Consider the following 25,332-nt stretch of genomic DNA (forward strand, 5'->3'; position numbering starts at 1 on the left):
GCTACAAATCAATGATCACAGAAATCATTTAGACCAGTGTGCATGTTAGAAACATTCTCAAGTGAAGCTTTCATTTTTCAGAAAGAAACATGCATTAGCAATATTACTATAGTAATAAAGAAAGAAAGAAAAAAAATCTGTGTTGTTCTGTGTGAAAATAACTTTCATAGTGGACAGACCTCTCAGTCTAAAGTTCTGTGGGCACATGAGGTCAAATTAAGCTTTTTCTGCTCTGAGTCCACCAGTTCCTGAAGAGACTGAGAAGGAGTAAATCCACTCAGGAGGCAGTGTAGTCAAACTTCACACCCTTAAAGAATGCTCAGATGATATAAACACAGAATGACTCATGCTAGCCATAGAAGAGTAGAATTTCATTAAAACCTGCAAATTGTGCACAGTTCCTCCCTTCTCCCATTGACACAAATGCAAAGCCCTGAGTTTCATTATGGTTATGCCTCCTTTGAATTCCACTTCCCCTTTATTCCTGTAAATCAGGCAGTTTATCCCAATAGCCAGCTTCACAAATTCACTGTGAGAACTTCTGAGTACACTCCCAGGAACTTAGCTGGCCCCATGCAAGGCAAGGTGACTTGATCTGTCTTGAAGAAAGGTCTGGAAAAAGCTACAATGAGACTTCTCCCCATGGGAGCAGCTGTAAACCTGAAGCTCTCCCTCTGGACCCAGACACATACAGATCCATGGAACCTGATGGAGTCCACCTACAAGTGCAGTGGGAATTGGCTGATTGACAACCACTTTTGGTTGTCTTGGAAATGTTGTGATCTGGGAATGTTCTTAAGCATTGGGAAAAGGCAAATGTCACTCCCTTCTTCAAGAAGGACAAGAAGAAGGGCCCTGGGAACAACTGGGCCAGCCAACTTCACCTCAGTCCCTAGGAATATGATGAAGTAAATACTGCTGGAAACCATTTCAGAACACATTAAGGACAAGGAGGTGGCTGGGAGTAGCCAGCAGGGGTTTATGAAAGGAAAATCATGCTTGCCTGGTCCAATGGCCTTCTGTGGTGTGATCTGTGCTTGGGATTGCCCCAACCCACACGCAGGACCTTGCAGAGAAATACTTCACTGCCAAGAAGAATGTCACAGAACAGTACAGGTAAGACTGAAAGGTCAGGACTGAATTCTGAAAAAGGATGTAATTTCTTTCTGAATCTCATGAAAACATTGAAACATCTTCAACAAGTGCTGTAATTACATTAAATCTATCTCTATCCTATGCTATGGAAATGGCCAGTACTATTGAACTGTGGTTAATATACTGTTCCTTTTTTGCCCCTTCCTTACATACTGAAATCTCTCCACAGCCCACTCATCCAGTGCAAGCCAGTTTTCTTCCTCAAAACCTTACTCAAATTCACCATTCTCATAAAGGCTCTTAAATATATTTTCACACAAAATCCTCTCACCTGCTTATGACAGACAACTGCTCCCCATCATTAAAACAAGAAGGCAACTGAAATACTGGGATAGCACATTCCTCTTGTTCAAAGCATGTTATATTGTTTATCCAATTAAACTATCATTTCAAATAAGGATATATTTTTTATATATTCATGAAGCTCCTGTTGTAGCATTTTCATCTGATCTGCAGCCCTGCCAGAGAGGCACAGTGACAATAATACAAGCTGGGCAAAAAATCCTCAGCCTGATACTATGAGGCAATGAAGAGACAGTCATACCCCCACTGAATGAAATGGAAATATTCCCACTTATTGCCATAAAATAGATAAGATCCTACATCCCAGTGCTTCCATTCATTGACATCATACCTTGAAAATAGGAACTTTAAAAAGAAAACAAAAATCCAAATCCTCAAACAGAAATTAAGTGCCTGAAAACCTGCATATCTAGCAAAGCTGATATGGCTTTTGTTGAAAAGATCAGATATTTCCTCCAGCAGCAGACTGTTATCATTGCCACAGTTTCCTTCAAGCAAGAGTTTCTCACTTATTATCTCTCATCTGACCAGTGTCATCCCTACTGACAAATTCTAGGCCTCTATTATTTCCTGTTGGCTTGAAAAAATAAAATAGTTTGTTTCAAACAGTTTCAGTTCTGTGCATCCATCAAGAACAAGAGCTCACTCTTAACACAGAGCCACCTGCTGACAGCCAAGTATATTCACACATTAAGTTTGAAGTAGCTCTGTTTCTGGGAAAGCAACAGTTCTTGGCAATTTTTTTTTCTCTTTATCTGTATCAAAGGGCTTTGAGAGACAGAAGTTAAAAAGCAGATCATTAAAAACAAACATAACTATGCAAAAACCCTCCTACATTTTTTAAACATTTGTAATTCTGCGCAGATTTGAGAGAGATGTTTGTTTCTGCTTGGAGCTGTATGAAGAAACAAGTGAGATGCATACACAAGACAGTTCCATCTCCGTTTCTTTCCTTCTCAGAGCTGTAGGGAAGCAGTCTGCTAAAACCTGATGCAATTATTGATCCAGCAGCATTTGATTCCTTTCTGTTCCTGTCATCCTGAAATGTCTCTGGTCGCTGCATCAGGCTCTCTTGCCATCCCTCACCACTTTGCAGCTCAGGGACTGTGGAGCTGTAACTTGCCCTAAATTGAGTCTTCCCATACACAAAAAAAAAAAACCTTTCCTAGAGATGGACTCAGTCAGCCTGGCTTGCCAACAGAGGGCAGCTTTAGGTTGGGATAGGTTTTGGAAGCACAAGAGGAGCACTTTAAAGCCCTGCCCTACATCTCTCCTCCAGCTCTGACAGAACAAAGACTTTCTGATGATGCATCTCTTTGGTTAAGGCTTGTCAAGCAAGGTCACTGCACAGTTAATGCTTCTGCTCTTTCAAGAGAATGGTGTCAGGAGGGAAAGACTAAACAGCATCTGAGACAGAGAGGATTCATTATAAGGGATCTTACATGTACCCACTGTAAGAAGCAAAACACATTTGGCAGTGATAGGGAAAGCCAGCATCACAGAAAGGCATGTGCCATGCAGTTAGACATGAATATAGTTAATGTGTGGCAACAGGGTAAAGTGCTGCAGTTATATTTGTGGAAATACCACGAAATACAACCAAATTCTACAAGGTTGTCCCAGGGACAGCAACGAGTTTTGGAACAATATGTCAAATTGGCCTGATAAAGTGTTTCTCAAAGGAGAAGCAAGTAGGCAGCACCCTTAGCAGAAAGGGACAGTATCTCCACAAGACACCTGCAGCCAGGAGCCTTTAGGATCCCCTCTGAGCAGATCCAAGCTCCCAGGTCTGTAGTCAGCCCAACCATAGCTTGCACCAAGGACCTCTTCCAGGGGATGCAGCTCTGAAGGCAGACAGAGCACATATTTCATCTGTACCACTCACCTCTACAATTTCCCTAAAAATTGGACTTAACTGGCATAAAACCCAGAGTTGAAACAGGCTGAACTTTTACCTTGGATATGCTTATGGCAGCATATTATGCATATAAAATCATAGCCTGATCTCTCCCCTAGTAGTTCCCAAGAGTGACTACATCAGCATTACTTTCTTCTTTCTTTATAAACAAACAAAAAAAACCCAACCCCTAAACATTCAAGAATGATGATTAGGCCAGAGTTTATCTGAGAAAACTATTGAGACAGAGGCCTTGGCTGAGTGCCCACTAGAATCAATAGGAGTCTTTCCATTTACTTAATGGGCTTTGACTGAGCTCTGAGTGAAGGGGGGTGGGAAGGTGGTGAAATCTGTGCTGATTACCCACTAACAAAGATATGTTTGATATAATCTGCTGCCATCTGTCTTTGTTTTGCTAACCCACTGGTTGGGCCTAAACAGAACACCCATCAGCTGAATAGAGAATTAATTATTGAAAGAATGATCCCTTTGCACTTCTCACCTTCTGCAAGATCTATCCCCACTGACCATGTGGGAGATTTCCCTGCATGATTACAGCAAATCAGCATGGCACTGAGCCTGTGGCTGTCACATACATGTGTGCCAGGCAAGTTATAAAAATATGTAGATCTCCTCAATCTCAAAGAGCTGCTGTAAGGTTCCTGTTGTATCTCTTAGGAGGAATGGTTCGAGGGTGACCACAAGATAAGGCTGGCAGCTCTGTTACCTCCTCAACATGAACAGCTTAATTTCTCAGGAATCATCCAGACTTACTATCAGTGCTGTAGCTTCACCATCAGTGAAAGGCTGTAGTAACTCCACACTCCAGAGTGTTGTGACCCACACTAATTGGGTTGGTTGGACAGATCATCCAATGGCCAGAATCAAACCCAGCAGAGGCACATCTGTGTGGGCTGGGGCACAGCCAGACCTGAGGGTGTGAGGTGACAAGGACTTTGGAGCTGAGGTGGCCCGGGCAGGAAGCTGCAGTGGTAGAAATAAAGGGTGAGGGGTGAGGTGTGAGGAAATAAGGGAGACTGTTCAGATCTGGGAGCTTTTGGCCTCACAGCTCAAACCCATTCTCCTCCCACCTAAAGGCAGTGCAAAGACCTACTAGAGTCAGGGATAACTGGGTATTTTACAGGGATGGGTACAGAGGCAGGCCAGCTCTTGTCAGAAAGCTTTTAACTCCTAAGTCAGGCTTAGACTCCAAATTAGGTCTGACAGGTACTTCAGGCTTTCATCTTAGCAAGATCATTTTTGTCTAGAGAGCAAAGAACCTGAGCAGAATGTAAAGTAATAGCAGTATTTTTCCCAGTCTGTTTCAATCTGTGATGCTTAAAAATTTCCTAGTGGAGCTGCTTTGGAAATTTCACATGCACATAAATCACTGTGGAGCATCTATGAATCTAGTTCTTGTTCTTGAATGCCTTAAAAATGTTCAAGCTCACAGGTGAACCCATAATAGGCAGAAACACATGGATTCAAATGCAGTAGGACCCTCAGGAAAGTCACCCATTACCCTGACTATTATTGCCTTAGTCTTTGTTTTGGACAAAACCAAAGTCCAATAATTGTTATTTTTAAACTTTGAAAGAATGCCATGTAAGACATAAAGATGCTCCTTGTCCAAGATCTTTTAAATCTGGTTTTTTTTAGTTCAGCTAAGGAAGCATGAGCTCTGATTCAGTCTGAGGCCCAGTAGTTCTGGAGTGTTGCCTGGAGTCTGAAGCTCTTCAAGCCCTGTGTAAAAACCATAACATTGCTGTGCAGCTATGGGACAGTTCCACAGCTGATAGCCTCTCATTTTGTGATGAAAAGTTTCATAAAAGAAAATTTCAGTGCTTGTAAAATAAAAATACATATTTCTCCTTGAATATTTTTTTATTCCTGTGGGGAGTATCACTAAGCAGTAATAAATTGTAAAGATATTAGAAATGAATGAACAAAAAAGTGATTTAGTTTTATTTAGAACCTATACATCTTTGGAGTTCCAACTTTTGAAATACAAAATAAAATATTTGTGATTATCCTTGGCATGATAAGAATAAATAAATATTAAGTTTCCAGTTCATTATCTTCAATAATCTCCTGGGCAATATTTCTGTTTTTCATTACTGCTGTCACACAGCATGATGTTCTCCATAAGTCAGCTTTCAGATAAATGTAGCCCAAAAATATGTGCAATTCATTCAGTATTGCAAAGGGGGTAAAAGAGGGCACAGCCTGACCTTGGGATTTTAATACCCCATCTAGCTATAATGCATCTAAATTTAAATTTGTGTGTCCAGGTATTTCATCACTGAGACACTCTTGACAGGGTAATATTTCCTAAGCGTGCAGCATGTGCCCACCCATCAACACTCTCTTGATCCTATTATTAAAATTATTGAATACCAAAAAGAACCAAATAAAACAAAATACTCACCCGTGAAAACTCAGAATAAAGAATGTTTCTTTTTCTCATCTAGATAATTCACTGCAATGAAAGGGTAGTTTTTAGTTCAAACAGAGCTTTCTGTTTGAAACCAGGAATCTTTGCTGGCCACAGAACCAGCGAATTTCTGAGGATTTTAATTTGTACCAAAAAAATGTTCCCATCTTCTTCTACACAGCCATGCAGAGCAGCGAGATCACCTTTAGGAGGAGCCTCATCCCCTCCTGTACAGCTAACAAAAACTCCCTGGCTCCTGAAAAGCTGTTACTTTACATTACAAAACACGGTTTCACTAGCAAAGATTCTGAAACAACAAAAAGAAACCTCATTAAATCTATTCCATAACCTTTTCTCAAAATAATCTTCTGTATATTAACCTCTTGTGATGGATGCTTGTCTGATTTGTTCTTTAAAGGATGGGGCAGTATTGGTTAGCACAAATATTAAGAATGAACAAGCAAATCTTTAACATAAAAAGCCTGATAGAAATAAAACAGAATTAGAGGCAGCAGAGATAGAAATCTGCTGAATAGTAAAAGCAGTTTAGAAACAAATATTGTTATTTTGAGGACACAGTGAAGAATAGAAGGTTGGTTCTCTATGGAAGGGAGGAGAAACAAATTTGCTTGGGGGTGATGACAGTGCTTCTAACAGAAATCAAGATCAGACTTCACTGAAAGCAGGAAAGGGCAGAAAACTGAATAGAGGGTCAGCTTTTACAAATCTAAGCCAACCCTTCTAATCTTGCTACCTTTGTTGCTCACACTGCTGTAAATGCATCTGTTCACTTCTTTCATTTCCCTCTTGGGTCGAGGAAGATGAGGTAGAGATGCACTATATTCTGCATTAATCTCATTCATGTTATTTGTCAGAGCCTTGAAAAACAGAAGGAATGCCCAAACTGATCCTTAGTGTCTGGATTTGTCCTTTTTGTTGTTTGACCACTGGCCCAAGCAACATCAGTGTCTAATTGACCTCACATCTTCAGTCAGCAATTGAGCCCAGCACCTAACAGTCACCTTAGAGGTGAAATATTTCTTAATGGACAACCTAATTCTCCTTTCCTACCAGTTAAGCCCCTGTAGGCACAAAGAAAATGTTATTCCATTCCTCTTCAGAGAGTTCTCCAAAATTATTGAAGTCCATGATTGTTATCTTCACCCACTCTTCCCAATTCCCAAACTACATAGCCTATATACCATGTTTTTCTGCATGTCAGATCATTCCCACTTTCCTCTGAGTTTGTTCCAATCTGACTTTTTTTTCTCAAAGGGTGATAAGGAAAACTGGCCTGATACTGCATGCTCATCAGTGTGAAGTTGCACACAAAACTATTTCAAGTGCCTCCTCCTCTCTGTTAAACATGCCAGATGCAAACATTTTTCTATAGCAATATGACCCCTGTGAGGAGTGACTTAATCAAACTTGTTTGACTTGAACTGCAGTGGAGAAGTAACACCTATGGAGGCAGTCACTGCACTCAGCAAGGGGACAGTAAGAGAGTAATTTAGCAAGAGGGATTAGCACTCTACTTAACTCCACCTCTAGTATTTACTCCCTTCAGTATCAGCTGTGTACTTTGTCCCCTGCATGATGAATATTTTCAGTGATGACTGAAGCAAAAGCTGTTAAGTTTTTTGGTCTCCTCACTTCAACCTACAGTTTGTTTTCTCTCCCTGTAAAAGAGTGGAATGATTCTTACTCTTACAGCTATTGTCTTTATAATGGGTATTGTCTTGTCACATCAGTTTTTAATGGCACCTCATTTGATTGCCCTGCACTGCCAGTTTTGACACCTGCTACATGTTTGTACTCTTCCTCAGTAGGTTCTGTGCAAATCCCTTCTGTATCCTGTCTTGCTACTATTTAAAGATGCTTCCCAGCTCCTAGGCCAGTGATTTTACCCATCTGATGGTTTAACTCATGCTCACTCAGAAAAGGGAAAAAAAAGGACTAAGGAGTATTTGTGCAGCTTGTAAAACTGCAAATAGTACCCTTCTTTCCTTGTCAGATGAGGACAGTCTTTAAAAGGACATGTTTTTCCTGTTACCTTTGTACATCTTTGCATTAGTTAGGCATCTGTGTTTGTATTAGTTACAACAACTGCCATGCAAATTGAAGCACTAATGCTGCTGGAGGAGCATTTGTTTCCTTGCAAAACACACAGAGCTGTGGCAGGCCTTGCATGTCCCCTGGGGGGCTGCTGAGCAGTGGCTGTGTTGGTTGGACGTCTCTGCAGAGAACTTTGGGGAGAGCCACATGACTGGAGAAAAACTAAACTTCTGCAAGACCAAAATTCCCACCTCCTCCAGACATTTGTATCCCAGCCTGTTCAGAAAAATCTCAAAAGTTACTGCAATTTCCATATGATTTCTAAGGGGCACTCTCCCTTCCCTTCCACAGACAGAGGAGGAGACAGACCAACTGAGAAAACTTTTCTCTTTTCTCCCTCCGCAGCAGGAAAAGCTGCAGTATACACATGAGTTTTTTGACAGTAGATAAACCCTTGTCAAGAACTCCTTAAAAATGCATCACTTTTCAGACTCAACATCTGCTGTGCCCCACAGTCAATCACAAGATACAAATCCAGGGGGAAACTGGTTGTTTGGAGTCCAGTGCTCAAGAGCTATTTACTGCCCCTCACCTCCTGCTCTCTATGGCATGTTGTCAGGGACTAATCTCAGAAGAGTAACAAAACCAAATGCCATAGGAAACAGGGGGGAAAGGGTTAACATATGAGGAAGATCCCTACACACCTGCAAGACATAAGTAGCTTGAGGAGGAAGCGATAGAAGTCTGAAACTTCCCAGGGGCAAGTTTCTTAGTCTAGAGTATGCCCTGAGGAAAGGAGCTATTTGTTTTTCCAGGCTGGAGAGGTGATGCCATTCAAGAAAGTAATTCAACCAAAAAAGTTGAATTTTTAATAGCTGGGAAAGGCCCCAAATGCTGAGAACTGAAGAAGTCATCTGCTAAAGAAACCTGGACAGTAAGAGGCATCTTGAGTGGTCCTTTCTACCCTAAACAGGAAAAGCAATTCAGGCAATCAAGAAACTCGCTATTCCTGAACCTGGGGGTAACCTGAGTGCTGGTGGCACTGATCTGGAGTCATTCCCTGATCAGCAGTGGCAAAGTTTGCTGGTGCCGATCCTGGCCCTCGGTCAGGCTGTTGCCTGAGGTCGGTTCTGATGCTCCTGGCTCTATTTTTCCTGTACAATAGTTGCTGGACAGCTGTAAGCAGCAGGACCTGGTTCCAGAGCCCAAAAGAGCTGTGACGGATTTGTGTCCATGTGAGCAGGAACTTCTGTTCCTGTGTACTAAACAGAAGTCGCTGCTCCCCTGCCCGTGGGAGTAGCAGTAAATACCTTCACTACTGTACACATTAATCCTGTAAGCTTATTCTCAGGCCCTAAAATCAGAAGCTGAGACACTTAATCTGTTGATTTGCTCTAATGCCGGGAGGCCGCAAATGAGATTGGCTTCCCCTGTTACTATATTAGCTGTAACTAGCTAACGTGGAGAGTGCATGCCCCACACAGGCTGAACAAAACCCTTCCCTCTCCCTTCCCAGGTAGAACAGAAGGCATTTCCTAAAGACACGTCCCTTCCCGAAGCCCGGCGTGTCGGTGCAGCCCTGCGGCTGCGGACCGGCGCTGCCCCGGGGGCTGTCGCAGCCCCGGGCACGGCTCCCGGGGCAGGGAGGGCAGGAGGGCAGGGCTGGAGGAGGAGCCGCCGCCGCGCTTTAACCCAGCGCCGGGAGCGGGGCTGCGCGGCCGGCCGGGCCATGGAGGTGGCGCGGGACGGCGTGGGATCGCTGCTGCGGTGAGTGAACCGGCCCTTCCCCAGCCCCCCGGCCGGCGGGGAGCCTGGGCTGGGCAGCCCTCGGTGGAGGGCGGGGGGATTAACCCCGATGGAGCTGCGGGGAAGGGGGGATTAGCCCCGATGGATGCGTGGGAGCAGCGGGTCGGGCCTGGGGCTGTGCTGAGGGCAGCGCGGGTGGGAGCCTGCAGCCTGGGCTGCCTTGGAGCTGCCGTGACCCGAGGCACCCGAGGCTGTGCCGGTGCCCCGGAGCCGTGGGGCTCGGGGACAGCGTGACCACAGCCCGGTGATGTTGTCACCGAGGCAGCCCGACCATGGGGGTGCAGCTCCGTGGGCTGCTCGGAACTCAGCTGCCAGCTGCGCTTGCGGTGGCTCCGCAGTCCGTGTTTGAGCAGCAGGACCACGCTGCCAGCTGGTGGAACCCTAAGTCTCCCGACTAATTTCCAACTTTCCCTGTTTTGTTGATTTTTTTTTTGTTGTTGTTGTTGTTTTTGTTTTTGTTTTTAAATTATCTCTTGTTTTCCCCGTTGTTACTCCCGCTGTCCTTTGCCAGCGAACCCTAACCTAAAAATCAATCCGTGCCGGATCCTGGAGCGTGTTGTGCAACGTTGATTTTTCTGAGTGGACTGAGACCATTGCACCACATTCTTAGACAAACATATGGGGCATGTTGCAAACAAAGATAAAGAGTGAAATACGGGCTCAAGGCAAGCTTCTAACCCCCATGTCCTCCTCAGAAATTAATTAATCTCTCCTACCGGATTTGACACTAGAGTGAGTGCTTGTGGCAGCATCTGTGAAGCCCTCTCTAGCAGATTGTAGTTAGCCAAAGCAAACTGGATAACATGCTAAACTTTGAAGGTATTTGATCTTTCCATAATAAAATGTTTTTGTCTTTTCCACAGATGTGGGACTCTTTCTTCCTTTAGAGAAGAGCTAGGACTTGATCCTATTGGCTTTAAAGAGTAATAAAACAATAGTCGATTTGTCTGTATTTAATATGTCACTCAACTTTCTCATGAAACCAACTGCGCCTTCCTTTCCACCTCTAGTTTTGTGACTTAGCTTGATCAGCTTTTAATAGGAAATTATTTTTTGTAACTCCAGCCTAGCAGAGGAATTCCTTGTATCAGGAGTTAGTTTGTCTATGTTTTGAGGACAGCTACAGCAAGAATGGAGCTTTCTAAGAGCTGTGAATGTAAGCTGGCCTGTTTGAGCCTATGATCTAGAAGGAGAGTGGCACACAAAATAAATTCAGCAGTAGACCCAGAAATAGAAGGGTTCACATTCTGTTTATCTGGCTGCTTTTCATCATCCTGCCTTTTATCTCCTCATTAGCTGAAGCCTGACCCGGAGCCCAGACTCACTTCTAAGCCTACGCAGGCTTAGTTTAAAGGTGCTATTGACAGGTTTTAGCAAAATGCAGGTGGAATATCACCACTATTATATAACTTAAGATCTTTCCTGTTCAGTGGCTGTCTGGTGGTGATAATGTAAGCCCTGGTTTATTAATCTTTAGATATATTTTAGATAGAACTAGGCAGCAGTGTGAGGTGATTGATCCTGACTCCTTGAGAAATTCTGCTCAGAGCTTCAAAGTTTGGCTTGTAGAGTTGGTTGGGGTGAACCCTGTTAGCTCAAGTCCAGCCCATGAGCTGTGTCCCTAACATTTCTCATTCTTTGCCAGCATGTATGTTTTGGCTGTTACTCTTATGTTTTGTCTTTTGTGAATGACACCTTGGCTTACCTAATGGGAAGGAAAACTTTTCAATGGGACTGATATTGACTGTCCTCATATATATCGCTCATGTTACTATTGTACATGCAATCTTTCAAATTTGTGAGAGGCAATGAGGTGCAATCAGCTATGAAAGCTCTTGAAACCACAGTGCTGCCCTTTTTGACATCGGGGTGCCCTGTGAAGTGGTGTCACCAGCCCCAAGGTAGATGAGCAGGCTTCCTTCCTGAGGGAGACACTCAGTGATTCAGAATGTGAGCTGCCCACAGGCAGTGGGGTGATTGGGGTGATCCATGCACTTAGTCAGCAGAGATTGACAAACACAGCCTGTCCTACCAGGCTTCCCTTCTGTGGGGCTTCGATGCCTGTGTCACTGCTGTCTCCTTGTCCTCCTCCCTGGCCCTCACCCTTTTCCAGGAGGAATGCTGCCTATTAGCTCTTTAATAGGAAACAGCTCTTGTTTCCTGAAAGTCAAACTGGCTGCTTATCCTCACCAGCTCTATCACAGGAAGGACAGAGGTTTCCATCAGCCATGTGTGTATAAATAAATGCCAAATGTTGAAAGCCAGGCACCTACTGTACAGCCAGGGCTAGCAATAAAGTTATAGCATGAGCTAGAACAAAACTGATGAATGTTCTCCTCCTTTAAAAATATTAAAGTTCCAATAATGCTAAGGAGTTTTTGAGGAAGGTAAACCTTTTCTTTAGAGGAAAAGTGATAGCCCAGAAGAGCAGTTCGTAGTGAGAACAGGAAATAAATTATTCACTGAAATCTGAATCTGTTTAGGCACAAAAATATCCTTATAGACCAGATAAGAGGTGTGGAAAAAATATTTATTCTCCATGGTTGGTGTGGGTTTGCATAAAAGGCGTGACTGGGAGATCATAAGTTGAGTAACCTTATATCATCTCATTGTTGTTCTAGGAAGTCCTGTATTCACTCTCTGGCTGAAGATAAAGGCTGCCAGCTCACTCTACCCTCAGTAAAAGTGTCTGAGAATAGATTTTCCTACATAAAGTTGACCTTTTAACCTATGTGGGAGAACAAAATGGGGATGCCTCACTTCCCCACCCTTGAGAAATTCAGTATGAAGGAGACAAAGGTATATACAGAGGGTAAAGTCCAGGAGTGTGGGAGACAAAATATTGCCTCCTTTTAAAAGACTTAGAAATCAATCCTTCCCAGGTGTCGGGCAGGGTGCCATTTTTGGCAAGATAATTATTGACTTAGCCATTATCATTTGGCAGAAAAGGGTGTCACTAGGTGTAGGTGAGAGCAGATCTGTACATTGGTGTGGGAGTAGGCTGTTACTGGTGTTATGTGCTTGGTTTGCCAAAGGTAAATATGCATTTGCCCAGAAAAATTTAAAATCTCTTTCTAAAAGTGACTGAATTCTTCCAGCCTCGCTGGAACAACACTATGCATTTAAGAACTTGGATTTTAACCTTGACTGCATTTAACTCCTTCTGATACAAGTCCCTTATTTTGTGTTTTTCAAAACCAGGTGGCATTTCATAGTCTGCAGATATAATTTACAAACAAATGCTTTGACTCTTCAGAAGTCAAGTGTAACTATATCACAAAGCTCTGCTTGCATTCTGCCGCCGGGTGTTTTGAATATGTTCAGTCTTCATAAAACAAACCCATGTTTTAACACACAAGATTGCTTTCAACTAATTGTGTATCTCACTGAGTGTTTATCTTGGAAATAAAGAGAATGATCTAAGTAACAATGCAGTAACAGCTGCTGCCTTTTAAATTCATTTTTACAGCCCATCAGCTTCACTGTGATTGTGACCTTGGTGTCAGCCAAGCTAGAGGTGTCCCACGTCTGCTTGAAATTGTTTTAATTTTAAAAGTCTTTCCAAATGTCACGGGCAAGAGAGAATTCAGAGATAATACATCTGTAGGTGTGTAGTATTTAGTTTTGAAATTAAGCTCCAAGAGTCTTAATGTGATCTGTGAATTACTCATATAATGCGATTATTTCAACAGTCTTCCTCCTTCGTGCAGTACTTGACCTGACTGTTTTTGTAACTGTGTTGAATTTTTATTTGTCTTAGATCTTTCATATCCATGGGAGCATCTGTGGGAGCAGTAACAAGACAGACCCTGTTCCCTGCTCTCATGCCTGCAGGGCGCCCTTTCCGTGTGTCCAACGCCTCCCGCAGCAGCCGGAAGGGAATTGTTGCAAGCAGCCTGCAGGAGCTCCTCAGCAAGGTAGAGCAAACAGTCCCACTCTGACTGAAACTTGCAGGGAATTACAGCATCCCAGAAAGACAATCCAGAGACTCTTGTTCTTCTGAAAAAAACCATTACTGGGGAAGTTTAGCAAGTCTCAATATGAAATGATGTGCTCTCTTTAGAATGCTAAAATCTCCTGGTTTTTTTCAGACTTTAGATGCCTTTGTTATAACTGCTGGAATAGTTACTCTGGTTTTGGAGGAAGATGGCACAGTTGTGGACACAGAAGAGTTCTTCAAGTCCCTGGATGATAATACACACTTCATGGTTCTAGAAAATGGACAGAGATGGACACCAGTAAGTGTTGACTGCTTCTCTTTCATTTGAGTAGAAGTGGATGGAAGAATGTTTGTAGCTATTAAAATTGTTGGAAAGGGGAGAGAAGAGGAAGAAAAATTCCTCTGAAGAGGCAAGGTGTAAATTCCTTGTTGAGCCTTCCTGGATGAAAAATCAAGTTCATATTTCTTATTGTCCCTTGTTTGGACATAGATCTGTTGGCAAAATCCACCAGGAATTGAAATAAAACATTACAGCTGAAAAATCTTACAGGGAAAATACCCTGCTTTTGGGGAAGCTCAGCAATACTTGTTCTTGAGCCTTTTTGTTAACAGAAAGAAAATTAGGACTTTGTGAAGTTAAAAACCAGTGTCTTTAAAGTTAGATTTAGACTGTAAAAATCCTCATAGAAGTGATATAAACAAGTTCTGAAGGCAGTAATAGTTAATGATAGTTAGAAAAATGCCTGTGTTTGATTTCACCAGAAGTTGGCAGAAACTAATGTCAGTCTGCATGCTTCAAGATATTTAAGAACTATTAAAACTGGCTTGCTTTAGCCTTCTAATCATATAAATTCAGTATTCAATTAGTTATTTTATGGGGAAATAGTCATCTGTACATTAATAACATAGAGTGAAACTCAGGACTGTTTTTCCATGGTTGTTGCTAAAATCCTGGCATCAGAATTTTTTCTGCCAGGTGCAGAGCTGGCTGTGGAGCTGTAAGCAGGGACACCACTTCTGTGCCTTCACATTTACAGCTCGATCATGTGGCCCTGTTTTCCCAGTCTCCTGTTGCAGTATGGGCAGCCTGTGCATTTTTCTCCAAAATACCTCACTGCCTTATCCAGCTCTGCATCTGGGGCATGAGCTCCAAGGGCAGAGAAGGAGTTCCTGCCAGGGTGTGACTCCACCTTGCTCCTTTCCCCTGTGTCCTGTCTGGCATTGCAGCAGCACAAGTCTGGATGCAGTCCCTCTGAGTGACAACAGAGGGATGGTCACAGCTTCACCAGTCCCTGGAGTGTAGCACCAGCTCTGTCCTGCTTTATCCAAATATTCTGGCTGCTAATGGAAGATGCTTCCAAGCACACCAGCTGCTTATACATGCCCAAAGCTGTTGTTGATAGGGGACCCTGTTGCTGGAGCTTGGAGGATATCAAAGGAAAACAGGCATAAAATTGCTGGCTAATGATATACTGCTGTGTTTAACTTTGTCTGACTTATCATGGTGCTGTCTGAGGGCTGGGGTGTCAAGTACAAAAAGGCCCAGTCTTACACAACTTTATTGCTTCATTTAGCGTGCAGAAAAGAGCCTGGCAGCTGCCAGGTCATTAACCTTGAATGGAACGTGCTGAGCAGAGGATCCCGTGTATCCACTAGATGTCTCTGTGAATATGGGTTCTCTTCACTATTTTCTTTTTGTTTTTCCTTTCTTGGAGCACACACCCTGCAGCAGACAAGGGCTGCTTTCAATAAAGGAGGGTGTATTTAAGGTGGAAGACTATTTTCTGTGCTCCCCCTCCTTTGCTTTTTCTCTTAAAATTTCATTATTAAACCCTTGGTCTAATCAGCAGTGGTTCCCTCCCTGTGTTTCTTTTTAGTAGGAAGAAAGAGATGTTGTGAGCCAGGTTTTGAAATGAGTCTCTGGCTTTTCACAGATGTCATCTTTGTAGCTGTCTCTGAGAGTGCTCATCAGTATTGTGCTCCTCACTAAGCAGAAGGACCTGATGTCACCCTGGATATTTGGTGGCCTAACTCCTCAGGGAGCAGCCAGAATGTACCAGGATAAATAAATGGCAGGAACACTGTCCAGTGGCTTCAGTGTGCTCTGAAGAAGCTCTACTACAGAAAATAAATATTCAGGAGATGCTCTGTCACTCTAGAATTTTAGTCTGTTTGGAAAACTTCAGAAGCCTGTTCGGGACTTGAAAAACAATATATAAACTAGAGACCTCCTTTTCTGTGTGCTATTGCTTTTAATTCTAGTTTAGAATTGATCAAGAACTAGCCCCAAGACTGGAATAAACAAAGCTGCTTCTGAAGAGCTGCGCTGTTAATGATTGTCTTGCTGTAGTTTCCTGTGTCATGGTACAAACTATCTCTCTCTCTTTTTAAATCAGACAAAAAATGGAGTTGTCGCTGTGAGAAAAAAGAAGAAAATGGGAGTAGCTAACATCACATTTGATCTGTACAAACTGAACCCTAAGGATTTTATTGGCTGCTTAAACATCAAGGCAACCTTCTATGAGATCTACTCTATCTCATATGACATCAAATGCATGGGAGCAAAAAGTGTATTGAGGTGAGTGTGTTTCCACTGCTGGTCAGGTGTACCTGCTAATGTAAAAATCTGTCTTTGCTATTGGCTCTGTGAAGCAGGTGTGTTTATAAATTTAGTATTTTTGTTATTTCTTACCTACTGGCCAATATGCTGACTCTTTCTTCATAAGGTGGATAGCTGACTGGTAAAAAACGTCCTGTAGCTTTTAATGATGGAATCCTAAGTTTCTGCTATGACAAAACTCTTATCAGCTTGAATTTATTGAAAGAGTGTAAGTATGGTCTCTTTGTTCTGCTGAGAGAATTTCCTCACATTTCCTTGATTTGTTTGTCTGAAGAATGCAGGAGGCTGGGGAAGCAGCTCTTTGAAGAGGAGACTTCAAGGGGATGAAATGAGAGGAATTTGAGATCTGATGTCAGGGGTCTTAAAGTTCACTCAGACATTGCAGCTCCTGTTTGCCAGATTCACCACTTGAGCTACATGGAGGCAAAGGAAAATGGAACAGACATGACACTCTTCTCACTTTATGTGGATTTGTCATCTGTTGCAAGACTGTTTGATATCACTGTTCTTAAGCCAGCTGGTGTAGTCTCTAGCCTAGCTAAGGGAGGCTGTCAAGGAGCAGTCTCCTGCAGGACTGATTTGCTGTGGGCTGTGAGTTTGGTGGAATTGGCTATTGGGAAATGCTGTGTTATTTTAAGTCCACTGTTTTTAACAATGAGTTGAGAGTTAGTGCCTTGTCAAGACCAGCTCTGTTCTGCCCTGGCTCAAGAAGATTCCTGGGGTCAGACCCCTTCCCAGAGGTGCTGTACTTTGAAGTTGTTTAAGCTGCAACCCCAAGTTTCTCTGCCTGACTTTTAGAATTCTGGTTTGAGACATAATGGCATGCTGCATTTTATTACTTGAGGACCAGATCTGACAGAGAGATGTATATGTTATCAGTGAACTTTTGTCTTGTCCTGAGTGATATGTGGCCTTTAGATGAAGTCTTTAAGCAGTCCTTCCTCTCCTGATGCAGGTATTAACATTGTAATGCTGATCTTGTTCCCTTCAGTCTCACTGACCTCTCCCACTCTACTTGGGTGGTCCTGTCCTTCATCTTTCAGGCTACAGCTGGTGTGGCTGTAGACAAGGCTCCTCTCTGGTCAGGATGAAGTGATTATCCAGCTACAGGCTACACCTGTAACACTGACTTCATTAGGGTTTCTTCAAGGCAGAGGTTTGCCCTTGGACAGCTGCACTCCTCCAGTTCTTATGTTTGTCAAACTCTCTCGAGCCAAAACAAACTCTCTGACTGCCTGCTATGGAGCTGAGTACCAGCACTGGAACTTGTGTTCCTAAGGAGAGTTTGAAGTGACAGTTCTGCCTCCCTGCCAAGACAGGGCAGCTGGTGAGAAAGGAGTGGTGCTGGCAAACAGCTGAAGTAGCTGTGGAGTTCTTCTGGAAGCTCTGTTATGTTGCAGAGTTGAGCTGTAAGGGAAGTGTCACTGTCAGGGTGGGATGACAGTCTGCTAGCAAAGCACAGGGTGACAGAAGAGATAACCTTGGCTACCCTTGAACACAGCAGTGACATGGCCTGTCTCAACTTGCTGTTGAAATCAGAGACAATGTCAGGATCCTGGTGTAGTCCCTCTGCTAATGAGTTCCTGATTGCTAACTCTGATGCCCTCTCCCCGAGCCCACAAGCAGAGTGTGGAGGGAAGGGACTGAAAAATGCTGCAGCTGTTCATGATGGGAGGGGCTGGAAGCCTGCCAGGTCTGATTAGTGCATTTCCCCTTGTGGTGCTTCCCTGTAGTGTCCCACTGAAGGATCAAATGTCCAGTTCAACAAATAACTTGTTCCCTGGCTTAAGTGGCAACTGCTCTGGTGTGCAAGTGACACACTGCAGCTGCTGCAAAGCCCAGCACCAGGTGCAGCTTTCTGTGCAACTGCAAAGCTCCCTGCCTGATCTGTGTGGCTGAGGAAGAACATGCTGAAGTGGCACGTGTGGGAAGCATGAATAAGGGTACAGTGTTCTTTAAAGGCTTCACAGGCTCTAAGCACAGGCTATTCCACTGTGTTGAGGCATTGGATTTCAACTGCAAACCTTTCATGACACTGAGGTTAAACATGAATTTGTAGGAAGAAGGATTTTCCTTCTCTGCTTAAGCTCAAAGGACAAGTGAGTAGAAGCAGAGGGTTCACAGCTGCATGTTTTCTTAGACAGGAATTCAGAAAATCTTCCCACTTTTTTTTTTTGCATAAGTGAGACTGATCTGGTTTCTGTATCTTCAGAAACTGATCCCATTCCAGTTTTTTTGAACTGTTTCCCAGTGCCTCAGCTTGATATTTGTAAGGACCCTCCTAACTTCTGGGGGATGAAACACAAATGTAGCTCTCAGTACCTATATCCCTGTTGTTTCTTGCAGAATAGAAGATGCAGTTATAACTAAGTTGACTAAATGACCATTCAAATATGACTGATCTTTCCCTGTGAAGATCCACAATTTATATTGTCAACTTCTGATGCTTACCTGATGTTGTCTATGGATTTGTACTGATTCTTACACAGCACTATATATTTGAATGCTGGTTTTATCAAATTTTTAGAAAATAAAGTAGCTGTGAACTGAGAATTCTTAAGGCTTGCAGCTTGGCAATTTTCCTGCTTCACCTGTTTTGCTGTTGAGTACTCATTGTAATGTGATTGTTTAGCTTCAGATCTAATCAGGTTTGATCAGTGGCTTGAAGATACATACAGGGCTATATTAGTGAATGACAAAGGTGAGACATGAGGTGAGTTTATGCTGCAGGAATGCTGCTCCCAGGCAAAGTTGTTCTCTGTGGTATTGTGATGGTTTGAGTGATGGCTTTGCAGTAGAGGGTCTAGCAGGATGCCAGTCTGCTTTGTTAAATGTGATTTCTGGTCCTGCCAACAGTTTTCTGTCAATCAAATATTTTCTCTAAAGAAGGTACAAAAATTACCATCTTCTCAGAAATGAGAAGGAATGACAGGAGGTTTTAAATATATTTATTTTTTATGGGTGGAAAGGGGTGATGTAATCTTGCTGGTGACTTTTTCTTAAACAAATAACTTTTCTTCCAGGAAAGTGCTCCAGCTAATGTCCCATGCAGCACAAATAACTGGACAGTTTCTGCTCTACACTGGAACGTACATGTTGCAGTTGATGGGTGAATATGATGAAGATGACATGTGCACAAGATCCAGGAGGGAGTAATGACCAAGCTGCACTCTTTATGCTGAATCCTTGTGCTTAAAGACATTCTCTTGCCCAGTTCTGTTTGTAATAATGTTGTAGTGGGGGGATGTGCACTAATGTGAGCTAATATTTTTCTGTTTGGGAGTGCTTTTAGGCCTTAGTCAGGAAGTGTTGGATGTTCACAGGCTCTTAACACCACACAAAGATGGGTGCCTAATGCCTGAGAATCTGGCAAAAGGAGAGAGGGGAAAGGGTTTTGCCCCAGCAATTCAAAATGGAAAATAAGGATTCTTGGAAACTTGCATGCTTTGCAACCAGTGGAATATTTTTTGCACCAATCAAGACATTTTGTACTTTTGGGTTTTGTGTTTGGTTTTTTGTTTTTTTTTTTTTTCCATGGCTATCTACTTGCATTCTGAACAGACTGGGCTGTAAGGTGAGGGCAGAGGGGACTGTGGGGTTTTTTTGTTTATTTGTTTGTTTGAATCCTTAGCAGTGCTGGCATTAGTGGGAAACTGACATTGAGGTGAAGTGTTCCTATTTAGTCCTGCTGACAATGGAACTACATAGTGCAACTTCAGCCCTGCTTCAGTAACTGACTCTTTTCATGAAGTCTAATTGGAGATAGTGCAACTACTAAGCAGAAGGTTAAGATTTAGCCTTACTTCCCTTAAAACAAATAAACCCCTTTCATTATAGTTCTTTATAATTTTTTTTTTCAAATCTTCAGGATGTTCAGGTGGTTATAGCTCACACAGTGGTAGAACCTGATAATTTTTTAATGAATCTGATGTCCAGTTCTGCCTGAGCATTCAATAATCTGCCATGGTTTCACGAATATGACTTATAAGGAACCTGCTGCAGGTTTTTCCAGGGGTTAAACCACCACTTCTGTAGGTTTTACTGTTACAAGATGACACTTGGTGCCAAGTTGGGCTAGAGGTACATGTAAGAGATGCTGGATATTTTGTTGCCCTTGAGTTCAGGGGAGAGCAGCAGGACACTCACTGTCTAGTCTTGCATGACATACATATATGCTTTAAAGCTAATATTTGCAGTATCATAGTCTCCCAAGACAAGCTGTATTAAAGGACAAAATAATGTTTCCTGCAGTTTACTGAAATGTTGCTATGTCCAGCTTTCAGTAAGCTCTTCCTCAACAGTGTAAAAAATTGGAGAACACGTAGCCTTAGGCATCTTGGAAAAGACCACTATGGACCCCACAGTGCTTGCTGTGCCACTGAGACAGGAATCCATTCCCTGTGTGCACCAACTGCACTGAGCTGACCTGCTACAAGAGAAGCAGGAAGGTGGGAAAGATGAAGTATCATGGCTGGTGGTTTCTGTTCTGACCTCTTAGCTGGCTCTGTTCACGTCAAAGGTCACTGATACAGGGGAAAATGGCTCTTGCTTTTAGCTGCAAATCTCCCCTTCATGTGCTCATTTTTGCCTTCCCACTGCGAGCATGGCTATGCCAGCTGGAGCTGCATCTCTCAAATGCAGCCAAAACCCAAGTGCTAAAGGACTGATGGACACGAGTTTTAGTCAGTCTCTGCCCGTCTCTTAAGTAATGGTATTACTAATAAATAGACAGCTAAGAAAAAGCTTGGTGTCTTCTCCTGTTGTTTCCCATCTACTTCTGAGTGTTTGCTGGAGGAGGCAGACAGCATACTGCCCCAGACAAGAGGAGAATTTATTCTTTCTTAATTTCTCACAGGGAGAAGGCCTGGGGCTTGCAGCACTGTCAGGTGTCCTTCAGAAGAAAACAATAAACTATTCTGGGAGTAATGAGAAAGCTTCCATTTTGATATAACCTCTTTATGTTTTATCTGTATTTTTCCTCACATCCCCTGCATAAATGATTGTTGCCATGTTAATCATCTTTCTTTCTTAAGTCTTTCTTTCCTTGTCAAGGAATTGCATTTAACTGGCTTAACAAGGACATGGGAATTTTTTTAGCTTTTAATGACCACTTATTCTATTAAAACAAGCACACCTCTTGAAAGCAAATTCTCTAAAATGCTTCTATGAATATTTATGTTGCCTATGGTGGGAGCACTAGCATTAAATAAAAGTAAAACAACCAGAAGAGCTCATTGATGCTTTGAGCTACTTCTTCAACAACTGTAGTACAAAAGCTTCTGCATGTCTGAACTGTGCATATCCCAAATTCCAGCCTTCTCTAGCCAGAGGCAATTATTGCAGGACTAACACTCCATAGTTTACAGTGACACTATCTGGTGTAATCTAGCAGTGATCTGAAAAGCTAACCTACTTTGAATGTGCAATGTTTTTAAGCAGCTGCTCCTTCAGCAGCTTAAAACTTGAGCTGCTGAAGTTCCTGTATGCAGCAGTCTCCATCTTGGAGCAGTTCCCTCTGTTCAGCTGTTTGCATTTTGAATTAAAGTAGCTCAGCTTTGGTATTTTCTCGAAATGGGAGAAGTGTCCTGGAAGTTGTGGTTAAAATTGTTTCATTGCTTCTGAATCTGGATCTTTCACAGGCTTAGTATTTGGAGGTGATATTTACTACTCTGCCAGCTTCTTTCTGGACATAAAATTTTGGCTCCAAGTCAAACTGGAGGAGTTTGTCATTCTCTGAGTTGGAACCAGTTTGCTTTTGTTTTGTTTTTTTTTACACACTGCTTAGGAAGCATAGCTTTTACTTCAGCTGTATATCATATGCAGCAAAGAAAAACTTCTGCATTATCTACCTTTTAGAAAACTATATACAAATGCTGTACAATACCTAGCAAGACAGAAAAAACTAAACTCTTAACTAGGCTCTTAACTGCAGGAAAGTGGAGAAGCAGCTAATTTATATTTTTTTTCCTTTTTTTTTTTTTTTTTTTTTTTTGGCATTTTTAACTTTAGATTTATTTCCTATAAGCTCAGTTAACCTGCACTTGTTGCTATTGCAGACAAGGCTGGGACCGAAGGTGTAAAATTGCAGAAGGTGTAAAACATGTTTTCTGCCTCCTTGTTTGCACTGACCCTTTTTCCCTGTTGCTTTGCATCACTTACTAACAATGCACCAAGTCCTACTCTCTGGTTACCAAAAAAGGAATTTTCACTGAACTAAGAGACCTTGTTGACTCAGGCACTGCTCATGTTCTGCAGACAGAGCAAAGTTGCTTTCTTTATGACCAGAATGAAGAATCTAGTAGCTTTTGTGTGTGTGCAGTTTATCATTACTTCATTTCCTTCCTTTCATAAACCCATGAAAGTTTGCTTGCACCTTCCAATTCTTTCAGGAGAAAAGGGATTACAAGCTCTTCTGTCCAGGGAGAGAAGAAAATGCAGGGTCTAAATTTCTTAGATCATTTGAAATATGCTGTAGGAAGCATTATGAATCCCTTTCCTACAGAGGAGGGGAAGATAAAAGCAGGAAAATTGGACTTTGAGCTGGAATTTTTTTCAGTGAAGTGTGCAGAGAGGTAGGTATACACAATTTTGGAAATGTTGGTAATTTTAACTGTGAAGATAACATATGATAATTTGTAACTGGCAGAAATATAATTCTAAATAATTTCAGTGTGCTTCCTCCCTGAAATAACACTTGAACTAAAGGCACAAGCTAATTAATTAAAAGTTAAAAAGACAAAAGTTTAAAACCAAAGTACAAAGCATGTTTTTGACTTGATGCCCCAAGGTTTATTAGAGGACTTAATGTGATTAACATCCCACTTCAGTTATGTATCAGCAAGTATCCTTGTGGGGCTTAGAGTTTATTACTGCTTTTTCTACCTTACATTGTCATATGTGTAGCTAAGATGTTTTTCAGTGTAAGGATTGTTATTTTGCTAAGGGAAAATATCATATTTTCCCACTTCACAATTTTTAATCTCAGTAGTTTAGCTTGCTGTGAAAATTGAGATGGGTGAAAATTGTGTTCAGTGATGGCAATATTTTCTGCTGTGTGGTGCCAATTTTAAGGAACATTGTTCATTAATAAATAAAATCAAGTAGTGGCTTTGGATGTTGTCTCTATTCATTTCCAGAACAACTTCTTCCTGAAATAACCATGAATATTAATGAATCTATGGTCTGGCACAAACTGTTTCCAAATGTTGGACTGTGGCAGTAAAGTAACTGGATACTATTTTGTGGCTCTGAACTCTTAAGTCCCTGCTGCTGACTCACTTTCTGGCCTCAGAGGAACTGTGCAAACTGTGCTTCCTTTCATACAAAAGGTTTGCCTTCCTCCATCTTTTACAAAAGTTGCCAAAGACTACAAAGTACTGAGTACAGGAGATAGAGGGGTTCAGTGATCTCTGGTGTTCATTAAACACTGTTAGGGTCAAGGACCTCTTTGTTTTGCCTCACAAAACCTCTCTGCAGTCATTTACCTAAAGATAGAGTAGTAGACATTTGCAGGGAAAAAAATTTAATTAGTTTAGTGAAATATCATATTTGTCTAGTTCAGGATTAACTTAAGTTTGAGGGGGGTTAGCATGCAAGTGTGATTTGTCTATTGCTCTTCTATCTAATAAGTCCATCTTGTGTTTAGCTTAAGGGACAGTTTTGAAGAGCTTGAGGATGGAGCAGTTCCCCTCTTGTGAGGGAATCACTGGTGCCTGGAAAGGCTGACCTGGAGCAGAGAAAAAGGAATAAAATAGATATTTATAGGTCTGGTTTCTTGCAGTGGGAAAGCACAAAATAGAACTGTACTCAGTTTAGTGGTGAGGCTTTGGCAAAGGGAATTAGAGGGATGCTGTGGGGGTGGCCTCTGTGTTGTATAGAGCTCTGAAATGAACCCACCATTGCCCAAAGCTGAGAGCTTCAGACAAGCTGGTGGTGTCTCTGTGGAAGCATATTTGAGAAAGGGTAAAAAATGCTGTGCAGCAGCTGTGAGAAGGAACTGAAAAAAAAGTGGGAGATAAAACCTGCAGACATCAAGGTCAGAAAAGAAGTGGGAGAAAGTGCTGCATGTGCCAGACAGACTTTTCCCTTTTTTCTGTGGAGGAAGATGCAGGAGAAAACATCCACCCATGGAACCTCCTCCCACAGCAGGTGGACATGCTGTGGAAGAGGCTGCAGCCCTGGGCAGCCCATGAATGAGCAATTTTTCTGCCAGGAGCTGTGGCCAGTGAGGGACCCACACTGGGGCAGCCTGTCCCACTCACTGTGTGACAAGGACCCACACTGGAGCAGCCTGTCCCACTCACTGTGTGACAGGGACCCACACTGGGGCAGCCTGTCCCACTCAATGTGTGACAGGGACCCACACTGGAGCAGCCTGTCCCACTCACTGTGTGACAGGGACCCAGACTGGAGCAGCCTGTCCCACTCACAGGGACAGGGACCCAGACTGGAGCAGCCTGTCCCACTCACTGTGACAAGGACCCACACTGGGGCAGCCTGTCCCACTCACTGTGTGACAGGGACCCAGACTGGAGCAGCCTGTCCCACTCACTGTATGACAAGGACCCAGACTGGAGCAGCCTGTCCCACTCACTGTATGACAAGGACCCACACTGGGGCAGCCTGTCCCACTCACAGGGACAGGGACCCACACTGGAGCAGCCTGTCCCACTCACTGTGTGACAGGGACCCACACTGGGGCAGTTTGTCCCACTCACTGTGTGACAGGGACCCACACTGGAGCAGCCTGTCCCACTCACTGGGACAGGGACCCACACTGGAGCAGCCTGTCCCACTCACTGTGTGACAGGGACCCACACTGGAGCAGCCTGTCCCACTCACTGTGTGACAAGGACCCAGACTGGAGCAGCCTGTCCCACTCCCAGGGACAGGGACCCACACTGGAGCAGCCTGTCCCACTCACTGTGTGACAGGGACCCACACTGGGGCAGTTTGTCCCACTCACTGTGTGACAGGGACCCACACTGGAGCAGCCTGTCCCACTCACTGGGACAGGGACCCACACTGGAGCAGCCTGTCCCACTCACTGTGTGACAGGGACCCAGACTGGAGCAGCCTGTCCCACTCACTGTATGACAAGGACCCACACTGGGGCAGCCTGT

The 25,332-nt window shown here is 43.0% G+C and overlaps 1 protein-coding gene across 1 annotated transcript; it reads left to right on the forward strand.

Annotated features, from left to right (window-relative positions):
* Nucleotides 1-9,490: 9,490 nt before the first annotated feature.
* Nucleotides 9,491-23,324, forward strand: CIDEA (cell death inducing DFFA like effector a). Its single transcript, XM_056483888.1, has 5 exons — nucleotides 9,491-9,611; nucleotides 13,411-13,567; nucleotides 13,742-13,888; nucleotides 15,987-16,168; nucleotides 19,234-23,324. The coding sequence occupies exons 1-5, from the start codon at nucleotides 9,574-9,576 to the stop codon at nucleotides 19,364-19,366; spliced, it is 657 nt and encodes a 218-aa protein (XP_056339863.1). The 5' UTR covers nucleotides 9,491-9,573; the 3' UTR covers nucleotides 19,367-23,324.
* Nucleotides 23,325-25,332: the final 2,008 nt, after the last annotated feature.

This window comes from Oenanthe melanoleuca, chromosome 2 (assembly GCF_029582105.1).
Source record: "Oenanthe melanoleuca isolate GR-GAL-2019-014 chromosome 2, OMel1.0, whole genome shotgun sequence".
In the NCBI taxonomy this organism is placed as follows: Eukaryota; Metazoa; Chordata; class Aves; order Passeriformes; family Muscicapidae; genus Oenanthe; species Oenanthe melanoleuca.